The 27,928-nt window shown below is 40.5% G+C and overlaps 1 protein-coding gene across 4 annotated transcripts in view; it reads left to right on the top strand.

Moving 5' to 3' along the window:
- Window positions 1–26,144, top strand: part of POLE2 (DNA polymerase epsilon 2, accessory subunit) — a 39,028-nt gene extending 12,884 nt beyond the window's left edge. For 2 of the 4 annotated variants that reach the window (XM_070588531.1, XM_008528081.2), the window contains exons 2-19: window positions 1,308–1,408; window positions 2,185–2,260; window positions 4,278–4,355; window positions 4,483–4,576; window positions 7,994–8,068; window positions 10,687–10,770; window positions 11,372–11,428; window positions 11,847–11,895; window positions 12,721–12,793; window positions 16,879–17,051; window positions 17,584–17,673; window positions 17,846–17,900; window positions 18,486–18,545; window positions 18,633–18,710; window positions 20,486–20,594; window positions 21,377–21,553; window positions 23,265–23,332; window positions 26,030–26,144. In XM_070588531.1, the coding sequence (XP_070444632.1) occupies window positions 2,196–2,260; window positions 4,278–4,355; window positions 4,483–4,576; window positions 7,994–8,068; window positions 10,687–10,770; window positions 11,372–11,428; window positions 11,847–11,895; window positions 12,721–12,793; window positions 16,879–17,051; window positions 17,584–17,673; window positions 17,846–17,900; window positions 18,486–18,545; window positions 18,633–18,710; window positions 20,486–20,594; window positions 21,377–21,553; window positions 23,265–23,332; window positions 26,030–26,048 (1,404 nt within the window). In that variant the 5' untranslated portion in view covers window positions 1,308–1,408; window positions 2,185–2,195 and the 3' untranslated portion in view covers window positions 26,049–26,144. Of the gene's footprint in view, window positions 1–495; window positions 1,409–2,184; window positions 2,261–4,277; window positions 4,356–4,482; window positions 4,577–7,993; window positions 8,069–10,686; window positions 10,771–11,371; window positions 11,429–11,846; window positions 11,896–12,720; window positions 12,794–16,878; window positions 17,052–17,583; window positions 17,674–17,845; window positions 17,901–18,485; window positions 18,546–18,632; window positions 18,711–20,485; window positions 20,595–21,376; window positions 21,554–21,995; window positions 22,155–23,264; window positions 23,333–26,029 lie in introns of those variants that run through there. The other 2 variants (XM_008528080.2, XM_070588517.1) reach the window with 2 other exon arrangements.
- Window positions 26,145–27,928: the final 1,784 nt, after the last annotated feature.

The following is a 27,928-nucleotide window of genomic DNA, read 5'->3' as shown; positions in this document are numbered from 1 at the left end:
GAAGAATGAGGGGAAATGACCATGTCAAGCCCCGGCGGCAGGAGAGCCCCAGGAAGGCCAGAGATGCTGGCTGAGTCTAGTGAGATTCAGCAGGGGCCAGCGCCTATATGGCTTCACGGGCCTTGAGAAGGCCCTAAGATCCTAAGAGCTGTCCCAGGATTCACCCAATAAGTGTGTGATTGTAGGGACTTAATCATCAAGTGTTTATGGGCCACCTTGAGTGTTCTTAGCACTCTGACAAAGGATGACACAGCTCCGGTTCTCAAGAAGCATCATCTATACTAAATTGGAGGGGTGTGGCAGCCACACATGAAACATTCAATAAGCAACCAGAGGTATAGAACAAGTCGTGTGATGACTCCAACAATAATATTGACGTAAAGTGTAAAGTGGTGTGCTGTGAATACAGAATGGCATGTAATGAGCTAATTAAGTAGGCAGTGCTCATTCTGAGCAGTGATATTTAAATCAGGGATTCATGTCATTTTTAAATTTAAATTTCAGCTTTATTGAGTTTTTTTTAGGTGAGGGGATTCATGTGATTTTAGATTTTTTTTTTAGATTTTATTTACTTTTTTCCTTTTTCTCCCCAAAGCCCCCTGGTACATAGTTGTATATTCGTTGTGGATCCTTCTAGTTGTGGCATGTGGGACGCTGCCTCAGCGTGGTTTGATGAGCAGTGCCATGTCCGCGCCCAGGATTCGAACCAACGAAACACTGGGCCACCTGCAGCGGAGCGAGAGAACTTAACCACTCGGCCACAGCCCCGATTCATGTGATTTTAACATGAGCGTTGCTTCTATGACCATATCCAAATGTCAAAGTTTTCTGTAGCCTAGTGTTTTTCTGATTTTACTATTGAAATTACTGGAATTTACTTTAAGGGAATGCATTATCAGCTTAATAAGTACATGTTTGAGTGTTATGTTCAGAACATTGAAGCAGACGGAGCCCTGCCTTAAATGTGAGGCAATGACTAGTACGAGGTGACTGTGCTATCAGCTCTAAGGTGTGGGAAAGGGGGATTTTAACCGTTTCAGGAGGGAGGGGAGACGGCAGCAGTGGGCTGGACTAGGAAGGCTTCTTCGTAGAAGGACGTGCTTCGGGGCTGTAAGAACGGTGATGTTGGCAGGGGATCGAAGGAAGAATTTGTCCAGGAAGCACAGGAAAGTTGAGCCCTCCTTGCAGGGAGGAGAGAGTGGGTCTACTTTCAATCCAGATGGATGCGTGTTTGCTAGTTTTGGCATAAAACTTTTAGCCTTAATTACCACTGACCTGCCTTGTCTTTTCTTTCCCTCTCTTATCAGTGAGGCGATTAAGTACCTCACAGAGGCTCTTCAGTCTGTCAGTGAAGTAGAGCTTGAAGATGCGCTGGAAAAGATCATCGACGCGGTTGAAAAGCAGCCCTGTAGGTGACGTCTTCTGATAGCGCTTCAGCTGTTTGTGTAGGTCTGCATCCTCAGTTAGGTCTGTAGCTGAAGGAGAAAGGCGGATTCCACATGCAGATGTCCCGCATTACGGGCCAGGCTGCTGCGAGCGCTTCTTCCCGGGCCGGGCGGGACCTCTAGTTCCGCTGGAGACTCTCACAGCTCTGCCCCTGGGGAGCTGTCACCGCCGTCTTTCTGCACTTGACTTCTGGCTTTGACCCGGTCCTTTATGGTCCCTTTTGTCACTCTGCAGGCCTGTTACTTAAGTTAGGTGCTCCTAAATGTTTAGGGGGAAAAAGAGTAAGTGAGCAGGGCTAACTCTGCCTTCTTCAGCCTTTCTTTAGGCGTCCTTTTGTTAAATACATGACCTTTACCCTAGCATGGGCCTACAAAGGAGAAATGCTCTTCTAGAAAAAAATGCTCTTCTAGAAATACTCTTCTAGAGCACTGAATCATAGACGTGGGTGCAGCTTGCTCTTACAGAGTGTTTTATAACTGAATTTATGTTACTAAACAGGACTAAGATAAGTAATGCATTTGACTGTGTATTAAGGTATTACGTGTGTACCTAAGTGTGGAAATTAAGGTATTTGAGATACAGCTTTTGTTATTCTGACCTAACACTTCTTTCCTCCTAAAAACTATGTAATGAAAGTATCAGAATTGGTGTTTGCAGGTTATTTTTAGGAAAAAAGCTATCTGTGGAAAGAACTGATTTTTATGCCTCTTTTTAAAATTTGACTTTGAAATTTTTCAGTGTCATCAAACATGATCGAACGATCTGCAGTGGAGGCGGCCGTCCAGGAGTGCAGTCAGTCTGTGGATGAAACTATGTATGTGGATAAACAGACTTTCCTCCCCGTGGAGGTGTTGTTGAGTGCTTATTTTGCATTATTTTATTGGGATAATAATTATTGGTCATTATTTCTGCAGTGGTCTTTTTTCTCAGTGTTTCTTTTTTAAGTGATAGCCTGCATTATAAACCTCATTATTAAAGGACTCACTTTTTCGTAGTATTTGAGACGATAGTGGTGTTTGTACCATTACCAACTTTTGCCACTTACCCGCTGATCTGACTTTATATTCTGCAAGCTACGAATGAATTGAAGTGAACATTCAGAAGTACAATTTACTTTTGCTCTCAGGAAAGTGCTGAGTCCGGAGAATTCAGTGACTTACCTTGGGTCACATGGTGAATGGCAAGTGAGGGCAGAACCTCAGTTTATGACTCTTGCCCCTTTCTCATGCTATTAGAGTTAGAAATGTGTAAGGCAGTGATTTTTCTGGGTTTTATTTCCCTAGTGTCCCTCTTGTCTCTCCTCCTTTGAATATAATACTTCTTTCCAAATTCACGGGGTTTAACTGGGAGGGAAACATTAGGAAAAATGGACAGGGAGATAGTTTTAACTTTAGTAATTTTTTCCTGTTTGGGCAACGGAAATCATTGAAAGGAGTCCATGACCTTACTTTGGTTGGTAGTTTTAATCTTTTCCCTGTTGCACTTATTAGAGCTGCTAAAACATAGAGAAATCGAGGAATTTTAATTTTACCTTTGCAAACTCATTATTTATGGTGCTAGGGGCTATTGATGCCCCTATAACCATCAATAGAAATTCAAAATGATTGCATGGAAGTGAAAGGATTAGAATCCTAAAATGGGCATTAAAGTTATCTGTTGTCTCTGTCAAGCTGTTGATATGCTACAGTCAGCTGACGTAGAGGGCCGTGGGGACTGAATGGTAAATGATCAGAAAGTCATTATATTATAGCACAAGAGAGAGGCTCTCATTTTTATAGATGAAGAAATGGCGTGATAGGTTAGATAATTTGCCAAGATTGATCCACCAGGAAAGGTGGAGCTGTGGCTGGATTCTAGGTTTTTTCAAGTCCAGATTCTCTGCTGCTGTACACTTAGTGCTATCACCGGGCTAGCATGAATGTTTTTTGACCGTTTTTGATTTGGGAGATGAACAGATATAATTTTGGGGAAGATTTTTTTGGTTGGAATATTTATGCAGTAGTGCTGTGAATTCTTTAAAACCTCTTTTAAACATGATTATGTTATTAACAGTGTCTGAAAGTAAAATTATTTTGTTGATGTTCCTTCTGCAACACTGTAAGTGTCAAGGCTATGGCCAGAATTTTGGGGGTCCTTTTTCTGTTTTACAACTTTTCCTGGGACACTTTTGCATAATATTTTGGATTAAAAAATTGTTGAAAATGAATCATATCCTTTAATAATAATATTTTAGCTCATAAAAGTAGTACATATGGCATATGGGGAAAGACATTTTTCCTTTTTGAGGAAGATTAGCCCTGAGCTAACTACTGCCAATCCTCCTTTTTTTTGCTGAGGAAGAGTGGCCCTGAGCTAACATCCATGCCCATCTTCCTCTACTTTATATGTGGGACACCTACCACAGCATGGTGTGCCAAGTGGTGCCATGTCCACACCTGGGATCCGAACCATCGAACCCCAGGCCTCCGAGAAGCGGAATGTGTGAACTTAATTGCTGCGCCACCGGGCAGGCCCCGGGGAGAGACTTCTTTATGATGTGACTATTTTATATGTAAATGCTCTTTTCGACAGATGACATTCTTACTTAGAAGTTAACTTGATTAATTTTGTCTTTTGCTTGAGAGTATTGGCAATGCTTTCTTGTCTCTTGAAAGGAAAATCACAAGCTAAAAATTTTACCCCCATATAATTTTTGACACTATAACAAATTGTGTACATGACCAGTGAAAAGTAGTATGTGTAACATAATATTATAATATGAGTTTTCATGTTTACCTAGAATACTTATGTTTTAGTAAATTGGGTCTGTGTTTTTGTGGGATGTTTTTCAGAGAACATATTTTCAATATCATAGGAGCATTTGATATTCCACGCTTTGTGTACAATTCAGAAAGAAAAAAGTTTCTTCCGTAAGTATACCATCTATTGGTTTTAAGATAATTTCAGATGTATACTTTTTTCAAAATAGTCTCATGTTTCATTTGGCCTACTTTAGTATATTATGATAGTCAGAAATGATATTTCTTTTTTATCTAGTCTTTTAATGACCAACCACCCTGCACCAAATTTATTTGGAACAGCAAGAGATAAAGCAGAGCTGTTTCGTGAACGATATACCATTTTGCACCAGGTAAGTTGGGGGGTAAGACTCAGGGATAATCAAAGGATGGAATTGTGTAGTCTAACTTTTGTCATTCAATAGACTATTGTTGGGCTCTCTGTGTTTGAGACCATATAGGGGATGCAGAAATAAAAATCCATACTTTCTCCTTAGTAATCAGGATGATGATAAAAATGGCACCCGATGTTCCTTCCATGCTTTTGATATGCTGGGGCCTGTGCTTAGCCCTTAACAGACATTATTTACCTTGTTTAATCATCACATCATCAGTGTATGTATAAATGTTGTTATTATTTCCATTTTACAGAAGAGGCTCCGAGGTCTAGAGAAGCTTAGTAACCTGCCCAGAGATCCATCTAGTAAGTGGAGACAGGGTTTGAACTCGGTCTGACTCTGGAGCCAGCCTTTGCCTAGTGCACTGCACTAGCTTCTAGCACCTTACACTCAGTGAAGTTAGACATTTGCAGAAATGAAATATAAATGTGCTATAACAGAGATACAAGCAGAGTGCATTCACTAGAAAAATGAGGCAAGGTTTCAAGGAGATGGCGTTTGTCCTGGGCCTGGAGTGCTCTGGTCATGTGGAGTCGGGGGAAAGTGGTGGCACTGTCTGAAAAGCAAAGGGAAACACGGGCTCGGCAGGAAGGGACGAGCGGTCAGTCCACTTTGCATGGAGAAGAGGGGTCACCAAGAGGAGTAGCGGGGGATACGTGTGGAAAGGCCAGGGACAGCCACATTGTGGAAGCACCCAGTTGCCACTCTGGGAAGTGGGCCTCTGTTTCTTATACAAGGAGCCGTGGGATTCCAGAGACTCAGTCACAGCTGGGTTTTTTGAGCACTTCCTCTACCAGCAGATCTTGGGATGAAGTGTGAGGGAAGCCTTACAGGAGGGCTTGGTAATGACAGGGTCAAGGAGGCGGCCGGGGGAGGCAGAGGGGACAGAACCAGTGCAGTGGGAGCCGAAGTTCATGGTGACTGACTGGAAGCGAAGGAGGAGGGAGAGAGTGAAGACTCAGAGGATTAAGGAAGGTTGTGAGCCTGAGAGAGTAGGCGGGTGGGAAAATGGTAATGTGTTAAGAGATAGGAAAAAGGGTATGTCTGGGATGATGATGGCAGGTTCTGTTTTAGATATTTGAGTTCAGGTTGCTAGTAGGTTATCGGCTGAAATGTGCATCTGGAGCTAAAGGGGGAGATCTGAGTAGAGAGATTTATCTGCCCAGGGTAGTAGATGGAACAGCAGGGAGGAGACCCGGGAGAGAGAAGCAACAGAAAAGGGAAGTGCATGGAGTGTGTGGGCCAGGCTGGGATGGGGCTCATATGGCAGGAGCTCACGAAGCTTCCAAGAAGACGGTCAGCAGGAATAAGTACTGAGAAAAGGTTGGAGAGAATGAGCACTAAGGATTCTCTCTCTCTGCTTCTGTCACCTGCGTGACATGGCCACGTTCATCTTCCCAAAGCGTAGCTCTGCGCTTGTCATGATTTTCCACAGAAGTCTTTCAAGGAATTTTACTGCCTAGTGAGTTACATACAGATTGTACTTAATATTTGACATCTTCCGTCACACATTTTTGGCCTAATCTCTACTTTTACTCTAAGCATACTCTGTGCTGGAGCCAAAGCTGAAATACGGAATCATTGTTTCTGTTTCTGCACTTGTCCTGTGACTTTGCTTATACTGTCCACTCTCCAGGCTGCTCTTCTCTCTCCTCTCTGTTGTTGAAACCCTCCTAATTCCGGAAGGCCGTTCTCAAATTCCTCCTCCTTTCTGAAGCCCTCTTGCATTCAACCTCCAGTTTGATGCAGTCTCTTCCTGCTTTCAATCCACTGACATCTCCAGTATACATGTACGTCGCTTACTGGACTTGGCCCTGCCTTGCGCTTGTCCCTGTTATCAGACAGCAGGCTCCTTGTTTATTTCCTCTGCCACACTTGGCACAGTGCCTCGCACAGAGAAGACGTGCAGTAAATACCACATTTCCTTTTTCTTTCTTTGTACAAATTATGTTTTAAAGCCTACCATATTATTTTGGGTGTGTCACTTAACCCTTCTGAGCCTCATTTTTTCTTGTCTGTGAAATAAAAGGGTTGACTTTTAGTCCATTCATATTTTTATTGCAGTTGTCTTCCTGAAAGTGAATCTGATTTTTATTATTATCCTACTTCAGAATCTTTGTTCTCCATTATCTGGAAGATAAACTTCTCGACTTGGCACACAAAGTCTGTGTTGTTAGGGCTTTTTCACTGGAGGTCACAGAAACTCAAAGTGACTAAAACAGAGAAAGGAATTTATTGACTTGTGGAGAAGTCTAGAGGCCCACCAGTTTCAAGCATGTCTGCCTCCAGGTTCTCACACTGTGTCATGAGACAGCTACCTCTTTCCGTCTCCCAGCACTTTTTTAAAATTGATTTTACTTTCAAACAAGCCCTCCCTATGAGGTGGCAGAGAGGGCCACTAGCAGCCGTGGCTGCTCTTGGAAAGAGAGTTCCTCTTTTCTAGTAGTTCTGGCAGAAGTCTCTTATTGGCCCAGCTGAAGGCCCTTGCTCAACCCTGAACCATTTACTGGCCAAGGGGATGGAGTGCTTTGATCCGCTAGGCCATGGTGGTCTGTGTAGAAGGGGGAGGAGCACTGGCCCTGCCTCAGCTACAGGGCCCACAATAGGGGGGGATGCTCCCCAAATAGATGCCCCAACTCATCTCCTGCCGTGTCTCACCTTCTGCCCTTGCACCTCATGATGCCACTGCACAGAGCTCGCATCGCTTCCTAAACGCTCCTTTACTCTTAACTTGGGATGCATCCCTTGCTCTGACTTGTCTCAGCCTCCTTTTGTTTCTTACCAGCAGAGTCTTCTTCATCCTTTGGGATGTTGTTGGGTGGCCCCTCTGCCTGGGGTCCTCTGTTGTGGGGGTCCTCTTGACACTTCTCTCACTAGTCCCTGTGCTCTCAGGATGAACTTGCTTGTTGTTTTCATGTCCTCAGCCCAGAGGCACAGCTGCCAGGCACACAGGAGACCTTTTAAAAAAATTATTTTTAATAATTTCATTATTTATTTATTTATTTATTTTGCTGAGGAAGATTCACTGTGAGCTAACATCTGTTGCCAATCTTCCTCTTTTTGTATGTGGGCCACTGTCACAGTATGGCTACCGAGAGACGAGTGGTATATGTCTGTGCCTGGGAATGGAACCCAGGCCGCCGAGGTGGAGCATGTCAAACTTAACCACTAGGCCACTGGGGCTAGTCCTAAGATTATTTTTAAAATTACCTTTGTAGGTATTTGTACATTAAATTATGTGGGTTTTCAAATTTGTTGAGAATAAGTCATAGTAACATTAGTTTAAGGACAGTTTCATCAGGGTATTATTTTAATGAATCTTAATTTTAAAATTCTGTTTCAGCAATTCATGTGAATCTTTCTTTTTTATAGCGGACCCATAGACATGAATTATTTACTCCTCCAGTGATTGGTTCTCACCCTGATGAAAGCGGAAGCAAATTCCAGGTTAGAACATTATCCTAGTTATTTAGGGGGTATATGTATACAAGTTTAATATTCATTGCTTAATTCTAATGTATTGAATTTTAAATGAAAATGAACCACTGGTAACTGTTTAACTAGCTAACTGACCCTCGCATGCCCTCTCTTGGTAAAGTCTACGCCCTGTGCCCTACAGTGTCTAATAGGAGCCGCTACTTCCTTCTCTGTGGCAGGTGCTGAGACTGTGGTCGCCCCTAGGTGTTCTCTGGCCACCGACACAGATCCTGGTCCTTCTGGTCCATTTGCTGGATACTGCACTGGCTTTCTGGCCCTTCCTGCCCTCACTCAGACTCCTTGGCCAGCCCATCCCTCCAGTGACCACAACACACTTGCTCAGCTAAAATGTGCTGTGTCTGTTGGAGTGAAAATTTCACTTCAGGCATTAAGGAAATAACCTTTATGGAATGGATGAGAGCAGACAGGCCGCAGGGTTGTGGGGACCCGAGGAGCCGGCGAGAGGGAGAATGTCTTCTGTCCTGTGTGCTCCTGCCACTTTGGTACTCTTCAACTTTGGAAAGTGGTTACCAAACGGCACTGTCACTTCTGTTCCAGCTACACAGCTAGTCCCCATCAGCCCGTCTGTGGCTCTGCTCCCCTCTCCAGCACCCAGAACCCTGCCAGGGGACAGTCCTTAGCTACTTCTGTCTAGGCCCCCCATTTCTGTGAGGTTCCGAATAGGTTCTGAAGAGGCCCATTAACTTCTCTACCGTGTTAGACCAGAATTCATGATGATGAGTAGCTTGATAGCTACTGAAACAATCCTACTAGATAATGCTCACATTCGTGTTCGATGGCAGCACCATAAGGAGAAAACATTTATAGTGTTTGACAGTTTCTGCTTTTAACTTTTACTAGAGAAAAAATTGTATTAAGTTTTGGAAATTGACTTTGCTTAAATTTCCCTACCAAAGACTGTGTGTTTTCTCGTATGTATATGAGGTTTCTGTGGCAACTCAGGCGCCCACAGCCCAGAAGCATTATTTCTCCTCTCCTCTTTGCCAAAGTAACTTTAAGGGTTAGCTAAATAATTTATTATTCTTTCAGTCTTTCCCACCCGTTTGCTTCTGTATCCCTGATGTAACTGTTACATCTACATTTAAGCTACATTTGTGGTACCTGTGTGGTCTTCCGCCTTTACACACTGCGGAAATGGTGTCTTGTTAGAGCTTCGGACTCCTCTGCTGCTTTATTTATTTACTTATTTTATGTGAATTGCAACATTTTTCCCAGTCTATAAGTTGTCTTTTTATTGTCTTAACAGTCTTTTTGAAGAACGTAAGTGCTTAATTTTGTTGAAGTCCAACTTACAAACTTTTTCCTTTTATGGATCATATTTTTGGTATTGTTTCTAAGAAATCTTTACCTAACCTTGTTGTTAGGAGACAGGTCTTGCATATCTTTTTCTCCAGATTTATCTCTAAGTATTTCATTTTTCTAAAACTATTTTAAATGTACGTTGTACTCCTGTGTTCCTTTAGGCTCATGTTTTTCAAGAGGATCTCCGATATCAACTGTTAACAGTGATTATTATGGGGTGATGGGCTTATGTATGCCTTTATTTCTTCCTCCTCTATATTTAACAATTTTTTCTATAGTAAACATGCATTATTTGTAATAAAAAACATAATATGGTAGAGATAAAAGATGCTCCACCTGGTAATTTCTATAAAAATGAAAAATTATAGACCTTTTCATCTAGCAGTCCTGTTTCTGGAACTTGTAGAGGTTTGTCCTACACTTATTCTCATTCAGTGGGCCAAGAGAGATGCACAGAAATATTAAGCCTTGTTTTTATTAGCAGAAAACTCGGGATACCTTAAATATCCTCTAATAGGAGCTTGGTAAATAAGTGTTATACATACACTATAGACATCTTTGTCCATTAAAAAGAATGAAGTGTATCTATACATAACTAAATGGACTGATGTCTAAGATTTATTCAATTTAAAAAGTTAAGTTGCAGAATAACACAAATAATATGATTTCACCTCTGCAAATAAAACAAAAACTCTATGGGTTTGTGTCTAGAAATTATATATGTGTATATTAACATATATTTAGGATTATGTGTAGAAAAGGATCTGAAAGGGTTTTTTAAATGGTGTCCCAATTGTTACTATCTTTAAGTTTTTGATAAAAATATAATGGTCAGATTGAGAATGTAAGTAATAATGACAGCCTATTAAGATATTAAATAAATTAGAATATAACTTTTGAAAAAAGCCCACTAATTTTCAAGAGGTACTGACCAAATAAAAATACATGGAATTTATATTCTTTTCTATATTTTAAAAATAAATGTATGTATCATTATTCAGAATAATATGGTATGAGACTTCAGTCATTGGTCAGGGCCTGAGTTGATATGGTATTTCTTTAGGCATGATTCTTCCAAGCCATCGGCAGTTGATATTTTAGCGTTTTGTAGGTAAAATTCTATTTTCTAAGTTTTATTTGATTTTCTACTGTACAGTAGGTGTAAATACTGAAATATGCAGTCAAAATTCACTTATTTATAAAAAAATTAGTTTCTTAAAAGAATGTATTTTCAGTCTTTAAGAATTGATTTTGTTTTATTTTAGCTTAAAACAATAGAAACCCTATTGGGCAGTACAACCAAAATCGGAGACGTGATTGTTCTTGGAATGATAACCCAGTTAAAAGAAGTAAGTTAAACTGAACAAGCATCAAACTTTTGTTTTCAGCCCCAGATTGATGAAATGTCGGTTACATATCGTGTTTCTACAGAGGGTATGGGAACGTATCCTTCATTGAAGGTTCCTGCCTCAGTGACCAAGTAACCCTTTCGTCTGTGTTCGGTTTCCTGAGTAGACATCAGGAAAGAGCGTCTTATACAGGCCCCAGTCTGCATGGCCTGAAATTAGTCACCACTGACCGCTGGCTGAACTGAGAGTACTGGGTGTCTGAACAGGCAAAGTGCAGACCACATCCTGGCGCCTTGGAGACACTGTCAACTCTGTCAAGTGGAGGCGCCTGGGGAGGCCCTTCTTATGGCAGCAAGCGAATGTCCCTCCTGCCATCTCTGGTTGGGCAGTGGTCCTTCTCCAGGTACCTGTGTGGAGTCTGAGTCTCAATTAAGTCACCAGGCTAGTAAATGAAAAAGCCTGGACTAGGAATTTCTGATTTTTTAAAATCCACTGTACTCTCTACTAGATTCGGTTGTCAAAAATTGTCATTATTTTAGTTATTTTGTCATAGTATTCATTTTAACATACATGTGGACATATTTCTTTTAATTTTTTTTAGGGGAAATTTTTTCTGGAAGATCCCACAGGAACAGTACAGCTGGATCTTAGTAAAGCTATATCCTTCACTTCCGTTTTTTGAAAATTTATATTACATGAGTTGGGGAAATAGATTAAATTTCATTCTCAAATTGACCTATTTGGGTTCCCCGTGTAACTTCCATATGGCCATGGGGTAGGAATTTAGAGACATAATCCTAAACAGAGACAAAAAAAACTTTAATTCTACCTTATTTAGAGAATCCAGACAAACCACTGAGGAAGTTTATAACATGCAGAGGATGATCTGTGCTGTCAGTATTACCAGGCATGGGGACATTGAAACCAAAAATTTTTTAAGCTATGATCTCTTCACAGTTTCAAATGTGAAGTCTTTGAATTTATTATTTAGAAGTCCTCTTGGGCCCAAAATGTCTCTTGACTTTATCGCCACCTCAAGCATAGAACTAGAATGCTTTTCCTCAGCTGCCGTGTACCAGTTCCACAGTGGGTTGTACACAGAGTCATGCTTCGTCTTGGCGGAAGGTAAGTCAGTGCTCCTTTTTCCTGTCCTCTTCCTTGTACAGGATAACTGTTTCTACATTGGTTCACATGTGTTAACGTGATATAATTTGGGGGAACATTGATTACGAGAGCATGCTTTTGACAACATTAAATAACTCTCAGACTGCTAACGGGCACGAGGTTTCTTTTTGGGATCATGAAAATATTCTGAAATTAGTGGTGATGGTTGTATCACTTCTGAATATACTAGAAACTGCTAAATTGCATACTTTCAAAGGGTGAATTGTATGATTTGTGAATTATATTTCAATTAAATTGAAGAAAACCCAGATTTTACTTAGGGTCATAGAATGAAACATTTCTGTCCCTTCTCTCTCTGTCTCTAACATGCACTGTGAGGCAAAACAGGGAAAAGTCTTACTTCTTTTTTAAAAAAAAATTTTTTTTTTTTCCTTTTTCTCCCCAAAGCCCCCCGGTACATAGTTGTGTATTTTTAGTTGTGTGTCCTTCCAGTTGTGGCATGTGGGATGCCGCCTCAGCGTAGCTTGATGAGCGGGCCATGTCCGTGCCCAAGATTCGAACTGGCGAAACCCTGGGCCGCCGAAGCAGAGCACACGAACTTAACCACTTGGCCACAGGGATGGCCCCTTTTAAAAAAAATTTTTTTTTTTAAATTTTTTCTGAAAAGTCTTACTTCTGAGTCTGTTTCATAGATTTCTTTATAGAACTGAGACTGTCTCTGGATCTGAAGGCAGCCTAGCATCATTGCTTTGTGTTCCGTAGTTTTGTCTTGTCAAATAGGGAGAACTGGACAAGAGAAAGTGATCTGTTTCTTATCTTCTTCAGGTTGGTTTGAAGACCAAGTATTTCACGTCAGTGCCTTTGGATTCCCGCCCACTGAACCGTCTAGTATTACCAGGTATAAGGATGTTTGCCTTAAACTCTGTAGGAATCTTGTGACACTGGCAGTAATGAATGTGAGAGTATATTATATGTCAGTTACTACAAGGCCTCAGGCTTTGTGTCAGAATGCAAAGAGCAATGGAAAATGAGAGTTAGAAGACTGGGCTTTATATGTACCTGAAAACCAGTGGATTGACCCCAGATTAGTACAATAGCATCTCTATACTTCAGCGTTAATTGGGAAAAATTTCCAATCTACCTGTCTTACTTATCTGTGGGGTTCATGAGAAATTCAACTGAGATAAGAGATAGGAAAACACTTAGAAGAGTATAATTCCCATGTTATGTAAAGTTCTTATTTTTGTATTCTACTAATGAGTGAAAGTTATAAGAGGCAGATTATATAGCTCTTTGATATAAGCAAAAGCATCATGATATTAGAGCTATTCCAAAAGGGCCTTCTCTGAGAGGAGTGAGTTCCCTGTCACTCGAGGTATTTGAGCAGAGGCTGAATGATGGTGTAAACTTGTAGCTGGTGGCTTGTGAGTTGAATGTAGTCTACAGACCTTTCTTTTCTTTTTCCCCCTTTGAGGTGTTAAAAAACATTTTGAATTAGTTTCCAGTGTTTAAAAATTAGGAGATTTCTCATAAAAGTCTAGATTTCTGAGTTCTCTTGAACAATCATATCTGGCAACGTGGTGCCTGAATGCTCACCTGGCTAGGACTCCACTGCAGCGATGGCCCGCCCTGGGCAGCCATGGGTGTGCCCCCAGCTCCTGCCAGTCAGCCTCAGCTGCTGCTGGGAGTTGGTGTTTCCTTCCTGAAGCTGGGGAGCACTCGAGTCTGCCAGCTCTGGGGGAGTGAAGTTGCCTTCTCATCTTGAGAGTCTGACAATGGTGAAGATTTCAAGGAGTATAAGGATTAAGGTTTTAGTCCTCGTGTACCTGAGTACATTCAGGGTCACAGGCCACGCCTGCTGGCCGGGTGTCCCTGGCAGGCAGCTCCTCTTCCTGCTGAAGTAGCCCAGGGAAAGAGCTGGTCATGCCAAGGAGGACACACCCTCATCAAGCCAGCTCACTCATGAGTGCTTTGAGTGCGAGTTTGTGGCTTTTTATAACATGGTAGGTTTTCTTTGGGACATAGTTAGAGCGGAATTGCTATTGTCTTGGTGTTTTAGTTTCATACAAGCTTCAAAATTTCTGCTTTGCAATGAGAGGTATAATTGAGTGGCTGGTTGTGAGCATTACCATGCGTTTCAGTTTAGCCAAGAGGTCATCATTGTAGTATCTCAAGTAATTTTCTATTTCAATCATGCCATTTTCTCTAAATTCAACTGTTTTGTGTATGTTTTTTACACCAAAGGACTGATATGACGTGTCATAAAGTACATTAAAATAAAATAATCATTTTATTGCTGTTATGGTTATAAATTACTTTTCTCTTAAAATACCTTCAAAATAAAATTCAGAGGGTTGTAGACTGGTAGTAGTCGTGAGATTTGACAACCAGTATTTTATGGAGTACTTTGTATGTGTAAAGTCCTGTTTTAGGGATACAGATAAGTACAGATAGGTCTATGGCATGGTCCCGTCCCGGAAGGATTTACACTGACCTAATGCCTTCCCACCGTGGCTTAGTTTATCATAATTTTTTTAGGATACAGATTTGCTAGGACTTCACTGCCATCTTGGTAAGTCTTTCACTGGTGCAGGGCATGTGATTTGTGTTTTCTGAGCCTAAGGTGTTATTTGAGTTTCTAAAATTACTGCAATATTTCTTTTCAAATTGAAACCTTAGGAAAATAGGTACTGTCAGCCCTTCGTCTCCCTCCTGTCTTTGCACTTTGTATTCCATGAACCAAGGATAGAAGATGTTAATAAGGCTTTTCTGGGCTTTACTTTCTCAAGATTCAGCTGAATAGGTATTTCTGTAATGCTCTGGCTTATGTGTGGATGTATACTTAATTGAAATCATCACACATTTCTAACAGCTTACTGCATTCCTGTGACAAGTGTAAAGTTATAACTGTGAGATCACACCTTTGAAAATGCCAAATCTAGTTGGTGGCACTGGTGACAAGTACCACGGTTGGGTGCTCACAGTCCCTAAGGGCTTTCTGTACATTCCCTCTTTCATTCCTTCTCATAACCCTTGTGTTAGATGTGAGTCTAGCCGCGCCCCATTTGGGGACGGTTGGGTTAAGAGGGGTTGAGTAACATGTCCAGAGTCACAAACTTGTTAGTAGCAGAAATGTGTTTTGATCTCAAGATTTCTGACTCCAGCCATTATGCTGCATTGGAAAAGTAGTTGAGTCATTAAAAAAATGTTTTTTCCACTGGCCCAGGTGGCCTAGTGGTTAAATTTGGCTAGCTCCACTTTGGCAGCCTGGGTTCAGCTCCTGGGCGTGGACCTACACCACTCATCTATCAGTGGCCATGCTGTGGCAGTGGCTCACATACAAAAAGAGGAAGATTGGTAATGGATGTTAGCTCAGGGCAGATTTTCCTCAGCAAAAAAAAAATTGGTTTCATTTTATGCAAGCAGCATATGATTGCAAAAAAAATTAGAAAATATCTGAAGGCAACAAGAAGGAAAAGAGAATTACCTATAATTCACCAAACATAGAGAAAAACTTAACATATATATTTTAGATTATGTATACACATTATATTTATAGTAGATCCTTGTTATCCACACATTCTTGTGAAAACTTATTTATAACCCCAGAATCAGCATCCACGGTGCTATAGCGGTCATTCTCAGACCCGTGCAGAGCGAGCGGCAGTGGCCTGGGGAGCCTCTGCCATGGTTAGGCCTCCTGCAGAGGCAGCTGGGGGATGGAGTGGGCAGGGGCGCGCAGTGCGGTCTCTGGGGTGTGCACAGAGGTGGGGTGGTCTCGGGCGAGTCACTTAACCCTTCTGACCCTTCTGAACCTGGGCCTGTTTTCTCTTTTGTAAAATAAAGAAAACAGAATCTACCAAGCTGAGTTATTTTAGGGTTTAAGATTATAATCTATCTGAGATATGTGTAGATATGTTTGTATTTCCTGAGGAGCGAGGGTTCAGTACCCGCTAATGCAGTGTTTGCAGCAACTTTATAAAGCATGACCACAGCAGATAACAAGCATCAGCCATAGCACGATAGACGTGCACACACAGTTTCTTTTTATGCCTGGATACACAGGTCTATATCTGTTCTTTTTTTGGACACTAAAAATGGACACATACATTGCTGTAACCTGCTTCATTTAATAGTATGCTGTCCGCATTTTCCATTACCATGAAATGCTGTTTTATTACATGATTTGTGACATTCAGCAAATAACTTTGAGCACATACCGTATTGCCAGGCTCTGTGCTAGTTGTTGGGTGGGGGCAATAGACAGTAAACAGTCACTCAGATAATGAGCTGATTACAAATTTGATCCTTCTGGATTCTCCCACAGAGGAGAACTGCGGGTCGGACAGGAGTGCATGGTGGGGAATCCAGCCTCTTCTTGGGTCCTCGGGAGGCTTCTCGGGGCTGGTCACCATCACGCTGGGAACTACAGGATGACGGCCAGGGAACGGGGGCAAGAGCAGGGGAGGCTGTGTCTGTGGATGACCCCCGTTTCCTACTGACCCTTTCCTGACAAGCTTTAAGGTTCCCTCCAAATTTTCACAATTCTGGGATGTAGGTTAGTCTTTAATTCCTCAGAACGAATTTCCAGAAGTGGAATGTTTGGTCAAACGGTTAGCACTTTTTTTGAGCACTTTTATTAGATACTGTTGGAATTAAGTACCCATTTCTCCTACTTTTAACACATAGGGAATTATGACTTATTTTAATATTTGCTTTAGTCAGTTTTAAAAGGCACAAAGTTAGCCCATTACTTAAGTACTTTATTACTGCTTCTGTATTGCTTTCTTTCTCATTTTCAAACGTTTAAATAAACTCATCTGCTCTTTAAGTGCTACAAGTAGTACACTTTTATGGGACTATTTACAATGATGGGAGAATAACCTCATTAGACAGGAAGAAGCTAAATTTGTGAAATTATTAGAAAAATATCTCCAATAGAATATAGGCTAGAAGATAATAATTATGTTGTAATTTCCCTAGGGCATACTATGGAAATATTAATTTTTTTGGAGGGCCTTCTAACACATCTGTGAAGACTTCTGCAAAACTGAAGCAGCTGGAAGATGAGAATAAAGATGCCATGTTTGTGTTTCTGTCTGATGTCTGGTTGGACCAAGTAGAAGTGTTGGAAAAACTGCACACCATGTTTTCTGGTAGGTGTCACTTTTCCTGTTATTCTTGAACTCTTTTGAGGGGTCCTGTCTTAAAACTAAATTCTTAAAAAAAAAAAAACTAAATTCTTTACAAATGTATCTTTTTGAGTAGTCTATTTTTAAAAAATATTTTAAATGAGTTTATCTTAAAGACTTAAATTTTTCCATTTGAAAAATAACACGCTGTGTGTGTGTGTATTCACAATAAATAAGAATCAGTCCCGAGTGGAGCTTGAGAGTAGATGAGAGCCTGAGCTCTGGAGCCTGACAGAATGGGTGTGAGCTGCAGCCTGAGGCCTTGGGAGCTCACCTCATCTCTCTCTGAGCTTGTGGGGATGTCGGGAGGAGGGCCTGGCACAGAATGAGTCCTCAGTATTGGGCACTGTCACTACTACTGTATTTAAATAAGAAGTTGTTACTAAAATAAGTTGTTATTAAAATAATGTTTTTATTAGTAAAAACTCGTGATGAAAGGGTTTTGACCCGATTTCTAGACTAGAAAAATGATGTTCATTGATTCCCTTATATCTAGGTTATTCACCAGCTCCTCCAACCTGCTTTATTCTGTGTGGTAATTTCTCATCTGCACCATATGGAAAAAATCAAGTTCAAGCTTTGAAAGGTATTGAGAGTCTATTGAATAAGTGTTCCTACATCAATTTAAACTAAATTGATAAATAATCTGTAATATTTTAGTTTCATTCAAAAGATGTTAGATTGTGTCTAATCAAATACAGTTTGATTTTTATGTGCATTATGTGCAAATTAAATTTAATATCCTTTTAAAATTTTAGATTCCCTGAAAACTTTGGCAGATATAATATGTGAATATCCAAATATTCACCAAAGGTAATGATTTCTACTGCTATATTTTTTATTTAAACAATTTTGTTTAAAAAAAACCCAAAAAATAAATCCTAAGTTTGATATCAATGATTACTAAGAAATGAATGGAAGAAAAAGTTAAGAAAATTAGTACAGCTAAGAGAGAAAATTATGCTCACATCATGATAATGTATGTTACACTGCACTCTAGATTTGTAGTGATAAGTATTAAAAGGGAGAGTGACAGCTGTAATTTGACTTTCTTGATGACATTACTCAAGTGTCTAGAGCTGCACTCTTCAATGTGATAGTCACTGGCCACGTGTCTCTTTGAATTTAAAGTCAAATAAAATTTAAAATTCAGTTGTACTAGTGACAGTTCAGACATTCAGTAATTGGACAGTACAGATATAGAACATTTCCATCATTGCCGAACTGTCTACTGGACAGTGTTGGTCTGGAGACTTTTAGTAATTCATTTAAAATGGATGAAATTTAAAATTCTTTTAAAACTCATTATTTAATTAAAAGCAATAACTTGTTGTTAGACTAGTGGATGGTGTTGCAATGATCCATATTTTAAATGACTTACGTTGAATTTTGCTACAGTAGTCGTTTTGTGTTTGTACCTGGTCCAGAGGATCCTGGATTTGGTTCCATCTTACCAAGGTAAGTTTTATTCAGACTTTTGTAACAGTAAAGAAAATTTTGTAAAGTTTAAAAATACATGCTGTATCACATAAGTTGTTTTTATAGGCCACCACTTGCTGAAAGCGTCACCAGTGAATTCAGACAGAGAGTACCATTTTCAGTTTTCACTACTAATCCTTGCAGGTAAACATTAGAATTTTTTGTTACACTTTTTTTCTTTCACTTAAAAATTAACTTAATTCTTAAAATTTGTCTCTGAATTTTGACTGTTGTGAGATAAATATAAAAAGATTTCTCTTTGTTTCTCAAAACTTTGAAAATATTTTAACTCTAATTAAATAATTCACTAATATTGAATTCAGAAGCTTGAATAATGGATGGAGGTTTAAAAATAGATATTCTCATTACACATTCTTTAAGGAAAGTTATGGGGAGAATGGAAAGATGACACATTTGCTGTGTGTGCCGCTCGCTGTGGCCACAGGCTCTAATGGAGGCGATGCCCTCTCTCCTTGGTTCTCCTCTCTCTGCGGCCTGTGTTCACCCCTTCTGTGACCTTATCCCATGCATGGTTGTCAGTACCATCCATGTGTTGATAGCTCCCACATCTGTGTCCCCAGCTCAGACCTTCCTCCCAGACCCCAGACTCAGGCATCAGTAGCCTCCTCTCTCCCCTTGGGTGTCTGATGACAGTTTCAGTCGGAACCTCTGACCTTCCTGCCTCGTCAGCCCCCACCTGTTCTGTGGCCTTCCTCATCTTAGTTCATAGCACCTTTGTCCTTCCAGTCGCCCAGGCCAAAAACTTTGGGGTTTCTCCTCACATGTAGTTTTTCAGGAACTCCTTCAGAAATTTGAAGGAAAACTTTAAAATATATCCAGAATCTGGCCACCTCTGTACCCTCCACCTCCCCGACCCTCTGCCTTCTTCTCCAGCCTGGATTACTGTCACAACCTCCAAGTGGGTCTTTAGCTTTTACTCCGCCCCTCCCTCCTCTGTTCTTCACACTGTCAGAGTGATCGTAGAAACCTAAAGTATATCACATCCCTTCTGATCCTGACAGATGGGGCCCCTCGAGTCAGGCAGGAACAGCCATGTCCTTGCAGGAGCGGTCAGGGTCGTGTGTGATCTGGCCCAATTTCCTCTCCTCATTGATTCCAGCCACTCTGGCCTCCTTCTGTTCCTCAGAGGTGCAGCATGCTTCATCATAGGACCTCTGCTCTCCCTGCAGCATCCTTCCTCTGCATGTCTCCTTGACTGACCACCTCCTTCAAGTCCGTGCTCAAACCAAGCTTCATTACGAGCCTGAGCTGTTCCGATCATCCTGTTCAGTTCTCCAGCCTTCTCGCCCTTCTCTCCCCACAGATGATCCTGTTAGCCTTTTTCCCACACATTAAGTCATCTTCCAACATACTGTATACTAACCGTGTTTATTGTTTACTTTCTCTGCCCGCCCTCCCCCATTAGAACGTAAACTGTGAGGGCTGCGGTCTTTTGTTCTGTTCGCTCATCCCTGGAACAGTGCAGGACACACACATATTAAGAGCTCAGTAAATAACTGCCAAATGAATGGATGAATAGATAAATCTGGTTGAACTTTTGCTGTGGTGAACAATGGGAAGTGGGATGGCTTTGTATTATAAAACATTTTGCGGGGGGCTGGCCCTGTGGCCTAGTGGTTAAGTTCGCACACTCCGCTTTGGCGGCTTGGGGTTTTGCTGGTTCAAATCCTGGGTGCAGACGTGGCACCGCTCATTGGGCCATGCTGAGGCGGTGTCCCACATGCCACAACTAGAAGGACCCACAACTGAAAAAAAAATACACAACTATGTACCAGGGGGCTTTGGGGAGAAAAAAAGGAAAAATAAAATCTTTACAAAAAAAAAAAACATTTTGCCTTTAAAATTATCTCATAATTTGTTCTGTGGAAGTCAAATTTAACTACTGTTTTTCATTTCAGAATTCAGTATTGTACGCAAGAAATTATTGTCTTCCGTGAAGACTTAGTGAATAAAATGTGCAGAAACTGTGTCCGTTTTCCTAGTAGCAATTTGGATATTCCTAATCATGTAAGTTTTAAGTCTTCTCTGTTAAGCGTCGTAACTTACTGACAACATACTCTTGTCAGTACGTTAATTTTTGTTCCTAAGTCAGTGTTTGTGAACTTTCTCACTGAAGTATCCCTTAGTGGGCAGAGGAAAGCCCAGAACGAGCAGGAAATTTCTTTGGAGCTTCCCGTTTTGCTTTTAAAACTCATGAATCTTACAATGTACTTCAAAATATATACATATATTTTTAATAAAATGTTCATGTTTATAATGTTTATTAAATATTTCATATGATATGTCCACATCAAGAGGAGTGTAGCGTTTATCTTGTAACATCAAATTCCCTGACATACGATTGTCCATCCCTGGTTACATGTACGCCCATTTGCGAAGAACAGAAGTGGATCATACAGAGCATTTTTAGTATTTATTTTTAATATTTAAAGCGTATGCTGGCTAAATATCTATTCTTGGCATTACTCAGGCTGTGGAATTACTTTTAGATGAACAGAATGAGTAAATGAGCTTATTACACAGCTCTAAGTACAGTGGCTCCAATATGATTTATTTGGGGGAGTAGCTTTTATGGTATATGGTGTTAAATGAAAATTCCTAGATTTCTCCAGAAGTACAGGATAGCTCATTTAATTTCATATCAGTGTTTCCCAAGCTCTGTGATTCAGTTTTCCCAATTGTTTCTCAAATTTTCTAAGACCTTTTGGGAATTAATGTTTAATTTGCAATTATTTGTTAGCTGCCATTCATAAGTCAACTGAAGTTTGTTTTGTATCATCCTTTTGTAGTTTGTAAAGACCATCTTATCCCAGGGACACCTGACTCCTCTCCCGCTCTATGTGTGCCCCGTGTACTGGGCATACGACTACGCTCTGAGGGTGTATCCTGTGCCCGATCTGCTCGTCATCGCAGACAAATATGATCCTTTCACTCTGACCAACACCGAATGCATCTGCATGAACCCGGTGAGAATGCAGTGAACTTCATGTAGTCATAGTTCATCGAGATCACAGGGTTATTTCTTTAAATTTAAAATACATAGTTAATAAGATTACTGTTGGAGTAAAAACATATCACTAGTAAAACATTGAACTAATGTGGTGTACACAGAAAATTCTTAAACTTTCAAAATAGCATGTGACTATAAAGTAAAATGACTTTCTAAAAAAACAAATGCACTAAAACTTACAAATGCAAGTGAGTGTTCCCTCAGAGTAACTTACCTTGGGCTTCCTTTCTGGAGATTGCTTTCAGAGCCTCTCTCTCATTTTCTTTAAACATATTAATGGCACTTGTCCCTTGAGGATGATTTTGATTTTTGGAAACTGCCCAAATCCCAAAAATCTAAGCCTGATGAGTGTGGAAATTCTTACTGGGACACATTTTATTATTTCCTTTTTTTTCTAGAACCTTGAAGTTGCTTCGGAATCCTGAAGTTGCTTCTGAATTTCTATAGAAGTGTGATTGACTTTTTGAACTTGGAGAATAAATGTGCATAGACGTTGTTTATGTCAAATATCTTCACTAGTGATTTTTAATCTGTATGCTTCCTTGATCCTTGTGAATTTCAGATTTTAACACTTTTTTGTTTCATGTAGGTCATTTCTAGAAACATCATGTCTTACTGTTGATTATTGCTTTCCTCAAACACACTTTTTTTGTCCAGCTTTCTCTGAGACAGGTCTCTCAACCACAGAACTGCTGACATTTTTGGACCAAATAATTCTTTGTTGTAGGGCACTGTGCTGTGCCCTATAGGATGCTGAGCAGCATCCTGGCCTCCACCCACTAGATGCCAGGAGCAGCCCCTGGTTGGGACAATCGGAACTGTCTCCAGATATTTGCCAAATGTCCCCTAGTGGATAAAATTGTCCCTGATTGAGAACTACTGCTCTAAGGATGAGTGTAGTCAACTAATTTGGTTTCACTGTTATTTGTGGCCTAATTTTTGTAGAATCTTTATTCACATTTCAATATTCTTTCAAATTGAGACTATTTCCTTATTTAAATTGAACTCTTTGAGCATTCTCATAGTTAATGTTCTCTTTGAAAACACTTTCTCTGAATTTTTCCACTTTTTATCCTATAGGTGAGTAAACAATCACCTCCTACACCCTCAATGTATCTTTTTCACCTTTTGGGCGAACACAAACTTGCTTTTGACATTGCTTCATCCCTTGATACTTCCGCACATTAATGAGAGCCTTCCATGGGCCAGAAAAGATAGTCCCTGCTCACTACCTTAAGGCTCTAGGAACGGACAGACAACTGTATGTGTGATTACTGCTCAGCTGCTTTGGGGGCACACTGGAGGGGAAGCAAACCCAGATTCTCACTGGGGAGAGGGCAGGAAAGATTTCTTGAACAAGATGTTTGAGCGGCTTGCAGGCGTACTGAGCTTCACACAGTGCTGTTTCTTTCTTTAGGAAGTAGTGCCACTCCTACAGACTTGTCCCATCTCGTGCATGAGATTGCCCAGCCAACCTGAAAGACTTGCTTCAAGTGGAGCTGTTTCATAGTAGTACCTTTTCTCTATAAAGATCATGCAAAAATCTGCTTCATTACGTTATAGTCACATCTTCTAACTTTAAGTCACAACCATGGAATTTGTTTTAAAAAATAGAAATTATTTTATAAAAGTTGAGTATTCACTTACAGGCATTTTTCTCCCCGAAGGGCTCTTTTCCAAGAAGTGGATTTTCATTCAAAGTTTTTTATCCTTCCAATAAGACAGTAGAAGACAGGTAAGTTGCCCACAGAAACAGCAGGGAGCTGTCTCTTGGTTATGTTATTAAAAATCAGATGTTCTGTAGGTGTGTTGAGATTTTTAAAAATGTCTCTAGTAGCCCACTGGAAACGTTCTAGGCTGAACTTACTGTGGTCATGCTGTGTGACATACAGTTGTGTGTACTTGATGGCACGTTTGTGAATGAAATAGACCGAGAACTGTCTGCTGAGGGAGATCTCGGTCCCGCTGTGGAGGTGGGCTGCTTCTCCTACAGGCTGACTCCTGATCCTGCCTTCAATTGGCAGCGAAGACATGGTGGGGAGTTGGGTGCGAGTGTGGTGATGGTGAGGGTTGGGTTTGGAGGGAGGTTTTAGGGGAAAAGAATAATAATCAGCTCATGGGTAGTGTTTTCAAAGGATGCTCTGTAGACTGCCTCTGTCAGAATCCGCCGACATGTCCAGTTCCAGGACCCACCCCAGACTTACCAATGACTCCCTAGTTGTAGGACCCAGAAATATGCATTTTTAACACTGTTTCCCTTGGATGCAGGCATCCTAACATGCAATTTCTCAGTTTATTGTATTGTGAAAAAGCTCCCACCTCCAATTAAGAAGAAATAACCAGATAACTGCCCTCTAGGTTTGTGTCAGAGAACATAACCTTGAACACAGCCCAACTGTCTTTTTTTGGGGAGTAATTAACATATTTATTCAAATAAAAATGAAAACAAGTACATGATAAAAATTTTAAACAACGCTTAAAAGTATAAAATTGAAAGGGAAAAATACCTCTGCTTCCCAGCCTTGAAACTTTGATTAACAGTTTCTTATATCTATTTCTTGGGGAAAAAAAATATGCACTGTTCTTGCTGGTCAACACTCATGGAGGAATGAAGTCCATTCACTTCATGAGACAGTCTAGATTTTATTCTTAGATGAACTCACTTGACATATATCTGGTTCTTACTGTGTTCCAGGCACTCCTTAGGGTGAGATGCTCTCTTAAAGGTCACAGCTGTTCCAGCCCCTATTCCCTAAGCCTAATGGGTTTGACTCCACCTAGCCCACAGTGAATCCTAAAAAACATGGCAGACTGCCTTCATGTAAGGGCACGCGCACTTCTCCAGTCTCCCCACTCCTGCTGTCCACACCTGGATGCGCGAGGGCATATGATCTTGTGACCCCAGGATTAAGTCACCTCTAAGGCTGTCTGCCTGGGGCATATTTTGTCCATCTTTAGATTGACTTTTACTGAGATTATGTATAAAGCTTATCCTGCTACGAAAATCAATACTGGGAACTTTGAACAGATGTCGGGACAAGAGAAATCTGTTTCTTTCCTAAGCAACTATGTTTATCTTGGAGACACTGTGAATCTTCTGACAGACTCCCTCTGCCTTAGCTGCAAAAGCACAGCCACCTGCACAGTGCAGCCCTGGCTTCGTCTTCTTTTCTGACCTGAATTTTCCCCTCACTTGAATTTCCTCATGTACTTACTTTTTTTTATTCCCTCTATCTCAGCAAACCATTTTATATTCTTTTAAAAAACGAGTTGGACTATAAATAAATCAACCACAGTAGGAAACTGACTGCTTTACTGTGATAGCACAGACACTTCAGTTGCACTTCTTGTGTTGCTCCTGCCTGCCATGCAGAGCTGGCTTGTGTTCTAAGCACTCGAGGCAGATTTCTATCAGCTTCTCAGCCCACTGTGCCCGAGGCCGCCCTGTGCCTGGCCCTCCTGAGTTGCCAGCCCAGGACTTGACCTGCAGCTGATGCTCATGTTGGTTGAGATAGTTGGTCCCTTTATCCTCTGTGAACTCAGGTGCGAAAAGCCTGGACGTAATTTCCAAACTATAATTGAGTAGTTATAAACTTGATTTTTTCAGTGCTGGATCCAGTAAGTTGATGTATGTTATTTTTGAGAGAGAAAAAATTTTCAAGATACAGTGAAATAATTTGGTGTTCCTGATTTGTGAAATCACATTGTAGAGTTAATCAGAGAAATGTAGTCAAAGTAGATAAGGTCAAGCCTGTTGAACGTGTACTCTCAAATACAGTTGTTTTATTTAAAAACACAAGATAGCGATGCAGGGGAGGAGTACCCATTCGCACACAAAGTCAGAATAAGTGGTAAAAACGTTACGGAGGGCAATTTGACATTTGTTGAGACCCGAACTGCATACACCAGCAATTCCATTTCTAGGAATTCACCCGACAGGTGCACTGGCTGATGCACAAAAGTAGATGCAGCTGTTTTTATTGTAATTTTTATTACCGCAAAACAGTGTAAGTGGAGATCCATTTAAATGTGTATACTTATTCAGAACTTTTCTAACTTAAATGTCAAAGCCATAAAGGAAGGGATTAGTTTTAAAAATTATGAATATAATGTATTTATTACTAATCAAAAAAAAAGGTGTAGAATAGTGTTCACAGTATTCTGCCACTTGTGTATGTGTTTTTAAAGCGCATTCCCACGTACGCATAGGCTTATGTATGATCAGACTGTCTGTATAAGGATATACTTTGCTTCTGGGGAGGCAGAAACAGACTGTGGGACTGACTTATTTTTCACTGCGCCCCCTTCTGAATTTGGAACAATGTGCATGTATTGCCTATTTTTAAAATTAATTAACTAAAACTAAATATTAAGAAATGGACAATAACAGGTCTCCAAAATGTTTAATTTTACGAATATTTTCTATTTTCAGCAAACTTCAAGGTTTTTGAGATTCTTAAAGACCATCTGAAGAAGCAAAACTCATTAATTTTCTAATTTTATATAATTTTGACATTGTTACAATAAAATTACGGTAAACTTTAGAATGTTCTGCTTAAATTTGTATTTTATGAAATTTTGATATTAAGTTATAATAAACATGAGTACACTTTACAAAGTTTTACTGCATAGTCTTTTAAGAAAAATATGAAAAAAATTATATATTTGTACTTAAAAACTAAAGATTCATTATTTCTACATTAGTCATATGTTATTAATTTTAAGAAAAACAAATATTTAAAGTCACAGAATTTATGCTAATGATAGTGAAAACCTTTGTTTCAGGATATTACCAGGATCATCATTACATAATTACCTTTTGGCACTGGAAATTTAAAAACACACAGGCCCCAGAGGCTTTCATTTAGCAGGCAAGTTTCCTCAGAAGCAGCCTGTTTTGCCGTTTTGGCTGTAATCACTCAACACCATCCCCTTCCTTTATCTTTTAGTTTAAGGACTTGCACCGACAGCCCAGAAACAAACTTGGGTACAAAGAGTGTTTCAAAGACAGGAGTAACCTCAGTATTACAAAGAGCCTGGGATGGAAGACATTTCTTTCAAAGAAAATTAGGTTGGGGCCAGCCTGGTGGTGCAGCGTTTAAGTTGACCTGTTCTGCTTTGGCAGCCTGGAGTTCGCTGGTTCAGATCCCAGGTGCAGACCTACGCACGGTTTGGCAAGCCATGCGTGGCAGGTGTCCCACGTATAAAGTAGAGGGAGATGGGCATAGATGTTAGCTCAGGGCCAGTCTCCCTCAGCAAAAAAGAGGAGGATTGGCGGCAGATGTTAGCTCATGGGTAATCTTCCTCAAAAAAAAATTTTAGCTTTTTGGGGAAGAGATACTGATAAAAAAATTAAAATGACATTGAAGGGAAAATTCCTCGAGGGGATTGAATCTGAATGTAGTGATAAGTGAATCAGTAGTTAAGGATAAAGTGGCAATTTGAGTTGTGGTTTGGAGATGGAGAATTTGGGGAGAATGTTAGACAGGGTTTGATGATAGGAGAGCTAGATTTAGCTTTAATTTCAAGAATAGCCTGGAAAAATTGAACTTAAAGATGAAATCACGACATAAATTTGAAAGCTACTACATTGCTTGGAAAAAAGGTACAATTTGGGCCTTGAAAGTGATAGTGAAAGACAGATGAGGTTGTGGGTCCTGTTGTGAGAACCATAGAGCTAAATATGAAAGATGATGGTTAGAAAGTTACAAATGGAAAATGGATACAAAGTGTCCCCTCACTCATTGAGCAAATACTTGCTTTTATAATTAAAGATGGGCTTTTTGAGAGCTTTTCAGGAACACGGTGTAGGGGAGGAAGACATTTCCTCTCCCCAAATGTGGGTTCGTCTGGCCGGAGAACGAATTAAATTCACATGAGACAGAACAGCAAGAGAAAATTAAACAAAGCTTTATGAGGAACCATGGCCCGGGGCCTTTCTTCCCGAAGGAAGAAAGGGCACCCAAGAAGTGGGGTGCACACAGTGGTTATATACCCCCAAACAGGGTGTTTCACGTGTGATTGAAATGTCCCTCCCACAATAGTCACAAGATTGCCCTGTCGGCACAGCACTTGATGGACACAGCAGGTAGTGGTCTGCTGTCTCAGAGGGCGTAGCTGGAGGCAAGTCTATTGTCTGGAGCTGGGCGGTCACAGGTGAGTGCAGCAATCAGTTCCTAGCCTAAGGAAAGATGCTTAATCCTTAAAGAAATGCCAACGTTGGGAGGGGGAGGGAAGTCAGTTACAGGAGGTTACCAGACAAGCACAATAAAATGCAGATTTAAGTCCTTGCCTTTGGTATTGATTAAGAGTTTCTAGAAAGAAGGTCATC

Source organism: Equus przewalskii, chromosome 1 (assembly GCF_037783145.1).
Source record: "Equus przewalskii isolate Varuska chromosome 1, EquPr2, whole genome shotgun sequence".
NCBI classification, from domain to species: Eukaryota; Metazoa; Chordata; class Mammalia; order Perissodactyla; family Equidae; genus Equus; species Equus przewalskii.
The sequence above is the reverse complement of the archived record's forward strand: the minus strand, read 5'-3'. Positions and strand labels throughout refer to the sequence as shown.